The sequence below is a fragment of the Anopheles ziemanni genome, chromosome 3 (assembly GCF_943734765.1).
Source record: "Anopheles ziemanni chromosome 3, idAnoZiCoDA_A2_x.2, whole genome shotgun sequence".
Lineage (NCBI taxonomy): Eukaryota > Metazoa > Arthropoda > Insecta > Diptera > Culicidae > Anopheles > Anopheles ziemanni.
This window is the reverse complement of record NC_080706.1, coordinates 65,949,689-65,958,399: the sequence shown is the minus strand read 5'-3', so window position 1 is coordinate 65,958,399 and position 8,711 is coordinate 65,949,689. Positions and strand designations below refer to the sequence as shown.

Sequence of the window (8,711 nt, the reverse complement as noted above, 5' to 3'; positions counted from 1 at the left end):
TGTTTAATATAATACATGGAGTATAAATACGTACATAAAAGAAAAATCCTGTAAAAGTAATCACCAATTCCAATTCATATTAACATGCTTACGATCTTATAACAGCTAAACGACTGTTTCTCATCTTTTCATATTCCTGTAAACAGTTTTTTTTTTTCATAACAAACATGCCAAACAAATAATAATGCCAATTCTCAAAATTCTCTGCATTACTTAATTTTTTTTTTTTGTGTATAACGAACGTTTTAAAGCGTTTGGTTCTTTTTATCGTTCACAACTCCAATCACTTTGTACCAACAATCGTTCAGATCAACGATTGCGCTGATTGGTGTTGAGAGATGGTTTTCTAACGATACGCGGTGACTTCAAAGTGAAAGGCTGAATGCACAGCCTGGAATTATCCCAATTCCCCGGCAACTTGCGTTCGCGTGCCCGATTGTGATTGATCAGTGAAGCAGTGAGTCTTGCTGGTAAATATTTTCCTCCGCCATTTCCTATCGATCGGTGTATGTCTAACGATGAAAAGAGTGAAATCGGCGGAAGTTGCCTCGACTGCAGCAATATCGGAACCAACAGTAGAAAAAGAAACAGCATACAGACACACACGTGGAATTTTCCCACTTTCCAAAAGATGCCTTTTTCTTTCTCAATCGTCTTCCATTGGCGATGGTGGCTGTTCGTCGAGGGAAGATTCGCTGGCAGTCAAGAAATCGCACTCGAACCTGTACAGGCATCCTTCCACCTGCGCCCACAGCTGATGGTAAGGGTTGGCAGCATCCGCTTCCGGCACCAGCTCGAGTCGCTGGTCGATACGAAGGTAGTGGCGGGCCCTATCAGGCGATGGATCGTTGTAAGGATGCCAACGAATCTGCTGCCCGCGGTTTGCTTTTCCCCCCGCGTGGCCCGCTTCTGGCGTTGGATTCCTGCAATGCACGGAAGGAGAATTTTGTCAGAACTTCACGCTAACTATGCGAGTCATCGGTGGAACCGGCGTTTGCCGGTTCCTTAGCGAAAGAAAGAACTCAATACGCCCCAGCAAGCAATATGAATCAAACGCTGTTGATTTCTTGCTACAGCAATTGTCAATCGAACCCTCGCATGTTGATGGCAGCATGTAACAAGGATCGTTTTAAGTCCCACCCCCGCCTCAGCAAGCAAAAAAGTCGCAAATCTTTTCTGCTGCCTCCGGCAACCTTGTGCCAGAGCGTACAGATCGAAATCTGAATTTACTACATCAGAAGATGAAAAACGCCATCAACCCGAGTAGAGAAGAGTTGCAAGCAAAGCTCAAAATCAGAACATACCCAGGAAAAGAATGGCAAATTTGTGTAATGGTTCGTAATCAAGAGTACGCGTATTAGTTTCCTTCCTAAGAACTCTTTGACTGTCCGCCCGCTCGATGCTTGCGTCATCTTAGCTATCGCGTGCGAGCGCCTTACATCGCCCCTTCCATCCGAAAGCAGCACTTTTGCTCTTATGTATATCCGGGGTTGGCAGGCGATAGTCGAGGACACCGTTTCGAAACGATCGGGACCGAACCGAACGGGTTGTGTTTCTTTCGAAAGTGATTTGAATATTCATGAAATTTGTCTATTGTGGAAACATTTTCGGTACGTTCGGTAGAGGCGCATGTCTTTCGACAAAAGGATTGGATAAGAACGGAGGCAGGATGGAAAGGGAGGTTGGGATAAATTGGCCAATTTTCGACGATATTTTTAAGGGAAAAAAAATATAAATTTCGCCATCTGTTTCGAACATTGTGTGCTCTGTTCACTATCATCAGTGAATAAAAAAACGTATGACAATGCGTTTTTAAAGAGCCTTGTTTAAGTTATTTGTTTTGATAAATATAGTCATGCTCTTTTTAAACTCTTTTACTTATCTTATTCAAGTACTGCTATTCAGAACGAATAGTAATCATAAATTACTCTATGCTAACCAAATAAACTCTGTGCTTGTTCAATTGTTTAAATTTAAGCGACAAATTATCTCACTACAAATTTAACCCAAAATGGACAACGAATTTAAATAATTAAGAACAAACATTTCTTCAAGCTTTCAAGATGATTTCATAATTTTTAACTAATAATCAGCCATTTTCCAAGCCATTTCAAGCAACCAATCACTAACCTTGGATGAAACCGTCGTAAATTAAACCTTTGCCGAAGTCGAACCGTTGGCTAAATTCAGTTTAAGGAATTGAAAACGACATTCAACCATAAACTGAAACGAACGGGCGGGCGCACACTCGATGGGTTCATTTACGAAACGGCCGCAGGCAATCTAATGCAATGTATTTACCCCTCTCTTGACAGACGGCTACAATCCGTACCCTTTTTTATTGAACAAAATGAAGAAAAAAGGATTCGAACGGGAAAGGCGAACCCCGGGCGGCCAAATAGACGGGTACCAAGTGGCAAAACGGAAGCAACTGCCATCCGCTTCACCGAGGGCACCCGCCGTCGCAATTGATTCGCATTCGCAAATCGCATTAGTGCTGTTTTTGTTTGGTTTTGTCGATTCGTTGATTTTTCATGAAATGAATGAATACAAAATGAGTTATCTAAACAGCGCCATACCGTCGGCGAAAGGTCATTTAAATTGACGCATCGTGGAAGGCGGAAGGAAAAATCGAATCGAAAAGCGGAGGAGGAAAAACGCTGGGTACGATGAAAAGTACTCCAGTCCGATGGCAAACGGATCCAGGGGTCCAAGGAGGGGGTCAGAAGTGCAAGAGTACGAAAGGTATTTTCCTCGCCACTGGATACATTTAAGTGCGGGCAGAGCATTGATGGAGGAGAGTGCGCTCAACCGAATCCGTTTTGCCGAATGAACGGGGAAGTGATTGGATTAAATAAAGTTGGCAAGGGAAAACAGAAATGTACCTTGAAGGGAAAACAACCACTGAATTTGATTTCCTCGTGCTCTTATCTCCATTTTGCGTAGAGGTTTGAGGCTTTGTACAATGCATCATGCCGCCTCACTGGCTCAGGAAACCGTTTAAAAGCATTGGTTTTATTCACCGAAGGCAAATGGGTAAGTTTTTTCCTAATTGAATAAATTCCGGTGAATAAATTACTAAGATTGCATGGAAATATAAATATGAATCGTCATAAAGTAAACCGTAGTCGTGCTGCTTCTTCAAACAGAACAGCAAAACTCTCCTTCGACTATTGCAGGTCGCATTTAATTGGAAAACAATGACTGAATATGTAACTCTCAAAGTATGAGAGTAAAATGTTTTAACAAATTAACATATCGCTTCACTAACATTTCTTATCATGAACAAATGCAGCAGTATTCTGAAACTTCTTTCCAACTTAATTATGTGTGTTTGCTGCTTACAATGCTTACTGCTTACCCAAAAAACAACAAAAATAGACACTTTATTAAACTTTTAAATCCTTTTTAGTCCTAAATTTTTAACTTCTCCACGACAGAGGAAAATAAGCATTACATTAAGGATACAAGGTAACGAAGAAAGTTTCAGAATGGAATAAAATTTGTATAATTAAGTAGACGTAATCGAATCCAAAATACCTTACACATCGAATTTAGATTAACTTTCAAGTGTTTTCTTGGGTATTAAAAACAAATTGACTCAATAAAGACATTCCTGAGTTATAATTATACTTGCTTCAGATTCAAGTGCAACTGTAATGTACTTTAAAGAGCTAGCAATTTTGCCATTTGGCTTGAACAACACTTTGATCCACTAAACCAGACCGCTACTCTCGAGAATCCAGATTATAGTACGCCTCTAGGGAGCAGAACCTCATCAAAGTCACAAATCCACTGCTTGGCACAGGCCGGCTTCCCGCAGTAATTCCTTCTGATTTTGATCAAACCAACAGCCGGAAGGTCTTCCCGAATGATTGATTATAATCCAGTGTTTGCATCAGGTTGGTGGCACAGCTCCCACTCCTTGTCCCATTCGAGACACCATCCGATATTCAAATCTCTTCCGTTTGATCGGCCAATGGACGGGAGCTGCTTGGTGAAGTGATAGGTCAAAGCAATAAGAGCAAATATTTGCATTTCAAATATGCAAATAAATGACAGTAATGATTAAAGCAAATATACCTCAGCGTCAACTAAGGTAATCAATCTCACGACTAGACACTACCGAGAAGCCCCATCAGCATTGATGATTAGCGCCATGATGATACTTGGTGCTGAGTCTCTCGCTGGTGGCGCTTAAAGCCCAGCTGGAAGAGTACAGAATCGGATTCCAGCGAGTTCCATAATTTGCAGAAGTTTGCCTGGTTTGGCGGCTGTGCTCTCCATATTTCAACGGCGATGGCGTATGATCGTCATCGAACTTTGCAATATATGTATTCCTTCCCATCCGGTGGCTTTGCTCCTTCCGTCCGCCCGGATATACCGAGTGATCAGAATGATTGATGAATTGCACGTAGAACTTCCCGTTTCCCCAGGATTTGGCCGGTACTCACCCGTGTTTGATAAAGTTCGACCAAAGCCGCAACATCTGACGCTGCACCCGTCGTTCCGAGCGATAGCGTTCCTTCCCGCTGCCAACAGGGCATCCCTCGGTATCCGGCCGCCCCGGTCGGTACACGTACGGTGTGAAGAGATAGCCCAGCTCATCGCCGTGCATCGGCCCAGACATTGACGGGCGCGCTATCTGGTTCCGGTAGTAGCAGTTCCTCGCGTACCCGAACGCACCATCGTAAGCAAACAGATACCGGTAGAGCGGGGCCCGGAGGTGCGTCGAGGCGTGCCGGATGAAGTACTGTATCCCGTAGGTAATGTCCGCAACCGAGGCGAGCTCGTGGTAGAACTCACGTTCGGAAGACCCGTTGCCTGCTGCAGCCTGCGCCTGCCGGTCCAGGAACTCCTCCACCAGCCGGTAAACGGTTTCGTTGGCGTTCGGGAAGTTCAGTGTGGTCGAAGCGAAGTCCCGTATGTGCTGCAGATTGGCATGCTCCAGCGTGGTGTACCCAATGAGCAGCGGAACGTCGCTGACCGGCGGCTCGATGCGTACCCGTTCGTACGGATTCCGCCCAACGAATCGTAGCTCCGCTTCCGGTCGCTGGCTGTCATCGCTCGGCATGAAACAGAGGTAGTAGAGGGCGAAGAAGTGTACGTAAATACCTCTGGTGTCCGGACCCTTCACCCGCTCCAGCGGGCGCGACTGGAGCTGCTCCTTGCTGGTTGCATCGGTCTCGCGAAGGTACTCGCGCCCACACCGGTCCGGATCGTAGTCATAACCCCACGGTTGCGTCATGCTGCCGCTCATGATGATCGCATTGTGGAACAGGCCCTTGGCGGCCGGCGAGTAGAGGTGGTAGGTGACGGAGGCTGCGCCGGCACTCCAGCCGCACAGGGTCACCCTGGTCGGATCGCCCCCGAAGTTCGTGATGTAGCGAGCCGTCCATCGGAAGGCTTCCAGCTGATCTAGCAGACCCAGGTTCGCGTTGATATCGAGGTCCGGAAGGGAGACGAAGCCGAGCGCAGCCAGCCGATAGTTGAACGTTACAACGGTGATGCCCTGCAGCAAGTCGATAAACGATTACTCATAATCCATTCCTTTCCGATGAAGTGGCTGATTACGGAGAAAAGGTGGTGAAGGCTAACATGCGATGTATTTATAAAAACGTCATCGCTGTGCTTTTATTTGTTACTTTATGTCAAGGACATTACCTCACATTTATTTTAATTTTCACTTTTCATTGAACAAAATTCATCATAAAATGTATTTAATTTATAATTGTTATTGTACAAATTCAGCAGAAATCTATAACAGCTTTTCCAATATTCAGCGTAATAAGCATCCAAGAAGTGATTTTCTAGGAATTTAAAGTGGGTTGACAATTTCAAGAATTGTCTGTTATTTTGTTCCCCGAACTATCTTCGTTCTACACTTTGGGTTTCAAAGCAATAAACAAAATAGATGAATCACGTATAAGCAAGGTAAAACTTTTTCAGAAAAAGTGTAAAATAGACATGTCGTATATCAGATTACAGCCAGCGTAAAAATATGTAATGAGAGTTTTAGAAGCCGATAAGGTTCGGCTCATCGGGATTTTAGGTACGAATGTTCTCGCTTGCATGATAAAACGGTAAACGGCTCGAAGTAGAATGTAATATTTCATTAAGATAGAAAACCGTACCATAACTCAATCTGGACAGGAATTGGTTACAGAAACATCTGGCGTTTTGGGGCGAAAGTTTTATGGCCACCATCCGCTCAGTATTGGCGTGAAACGAAGGTCAAGACCATTTATAAACTCTATCCGCGTGCAGAAAGACAAACATTGACCCGTACTTGAAGGAAAATTTATTGAGAATCTGTTGTTCGTTCTAGAAGCGGGTCGAGATCGCAATGGAAACAAGTGACTTCTCGATATTTTTTTTAACACTGTTCAAAACTTTGTCGAACATCACTCATTTAAATAAAACCATCTATGCAATTGCTTCAAATGGAAAGGATTGTACAACTTATTTGTCCCATTTAACAAAAGTTGTATCGATTCCACTTGTCTAATCCCATATTTAAATGCTACATAGAATTGTCAATACTATAGTTTAAAGTTTAATTATTGTGTATACAAAGATAGCTTACACCTTTTATCGGGATTAAGCGTGTTCTTAAATATTGTTACTGATTTTTTGGAACTCATTCCTGTCGACAGACCCTCAAAAAAATGGTAAAAGGTGTGTTTGTTTCTTTTTGCTGCAACGTGCGTACGAAATTGCCTGTTTATTGCTCGTTTGATGCTTTAAAAAGCAGGCCACCGATTTGCAATCACAAGCCCGTAAAGTCACTCTCCTCGACCTTAGCTTAACTGTTCGTTCTTTGATTTAATACACTTGTTTACCTCATCGTTTTGCTACCTTCAACCACTTGTGCTTATTTCTCGGAATATTTATGACAGTTGATGGAAGCAGATACCGCTTATTCTATAAAGTAAGATTCTCAAAGTAGCTATCGTCACTAGGAGCTAAGAATGACTGACCTTATCGACCAAAAACTCTGGTCCGAAAATGTCCGTCTCCGACGAACCCACCACGAACGATCCGCCATGGATCCACAGCATAACCGGTCTCTTGGGGTTGCCGTCACCCCCGACGCCGGTGTACACGTTCAGGTACAGGCAGTCCTCGGCCGTCTCAATCGTCCCGATGACCATGGGCCAGGCCTGCGGGCACGCCTTCGAAACGTTCCGAAAGAACCGAGCCCCCTCGAAGCGGTACGGCTGGGGATCCTGCAAGAAGAACGACACCAGCAGCAGCATCGTATCGGAGGCAACACCCGGTTTGCAAGGCGAACACCTACCTCGAACCGTAGCTGCCCGACCGGTGCCTCCACGTACGGTATGCCCTCGTAGGCGCAGTATGACTTTCCGGTGAACGTTTGCCGGCGCGCTCCCATGGCAAGCCCCCGATCGAAGCCGACTATGCAATCCGGGTCGGCCGGGAGCCCACTCTCCGATGCGCCCACCTTGCCGGAGTGCAGCGTCACGACGAGCGTCACCAGCAGCACGACCGTTACCGTCACGAACAGCAGGAGCGACACGGTCCAGTGGCGGCACCGGGGGGTACCACGGTAGCCTTCGTTTGCCATTCAATCTCGCGGGCAGAACCAGGCTCGAACATGGAGCGAAAATTACATCCCCCCCTTTGGTGGCCAAAACCCGAAAATTGACACCGTTTGGAAGCGTACACCACAGGTCCTCACCTCCTGCTCGATCGATCGATCGGAACGGAAGGATTTTACGAGAATTTGAATTTGATACGAATTCCCAGCTTCCCAATTTACACGCCAGGTAACTCGCAGCAATCAGTTATATCTTCACTAAACACGCACGCACAAACACAAAAACACACGCGTGAGAAAACTACTCCACCTGGCGGACGGTAAACCGATCTAATGGCACGGCAACGAGCGACTGCTTGCGCCGCTTGGGGTGCAATTTATCGTAGACGAGCAACGAGCCGCGATTGCTTCCCGATCGTCTTTACAGGCCGACCGCCGGCTGTATATGCACTTTGAACACCTTCGCCCCAATCGGCACCGATCGACGCGGACGCTCACATGCACAACTGCACAATATGCAGCTCGAAGAAGCTCGCCCTCCCGGGTACGGGGAATCATTGGGACTCACGTTGCACACACTCATTCAATTACTTGCGCTTGCTAATTTTGTGCATTTCATTTGTGCACGCGTCGGGTCAAGTTGCAGCGCCGCACGGAGAGCGAACCGGGTGAAGACCGTTTCACGGCACAAAACCGAAACCTGCTTGCAAGCAGACCGATGCACGGCATGACCCTCTCGAGTGTGGAATCCCCCGGCAACACGCAGCTTCACACAGATGACAATTAAAACGCGAGGGGGGGTGAGGGCACGGCACGGTCGGGGATGGCATAATCAACCCCTAAACAAGAGCTGCCGGGGCTGGTGCTGGGTGATAAGCGCACGGTACAACGGCTCCCATGTGACCAATGGATGCTGAAATCAAACCAACCACGGCAAACCAAGATCACTCGGACGCTGGCCTGCAGACGGAGGACACCAGCTTTCCCAGACACCGGACCGACCGGTAGAAAATCCGACATCTCCTCCGAGTGCACCTTTTATACCGTTACATCCAGCCGTGGGCGCAGTGGCCATTATTAATCATGCCCTCTGCTCATAAGGTTCGCTCCGGTTGCAATGTTTTATGCATCCCACGGGGATTCATACGAG

The 8,711-nt window shown here is 46.1% G+C and overlaps 1 protein-coding gene across 1 annotated transcript; it reads right to left on the bottom strand.

The window, feature by feature from the left end:
* Positions 1 to 646: 646 nt before the first annotated feature.
* On the bottom strand, positions 647 to 7,588 carry LOC131287752 (esterase B1-like). Its single transcript, XM_058316834.1, has 4 exons — positions 7,301 to 7,588; positions 6,981 to 7,229; positions 4,455 to 5,512; positions 647 to 923 (listed from the first exon to the last, which is right to left on the bottom strand). The coding sequence occupies exons 1-4, from the start codon at positions 7,586 to 7,588 to the stop codon at positions 647 to 649; spliced, it is 1,872 nt and encodes a 623-aa protein (XP_058172817.1).
* Between the last annotated feature and the right edge of the window lie 1,123 nt (positions 7,589 to 8,711).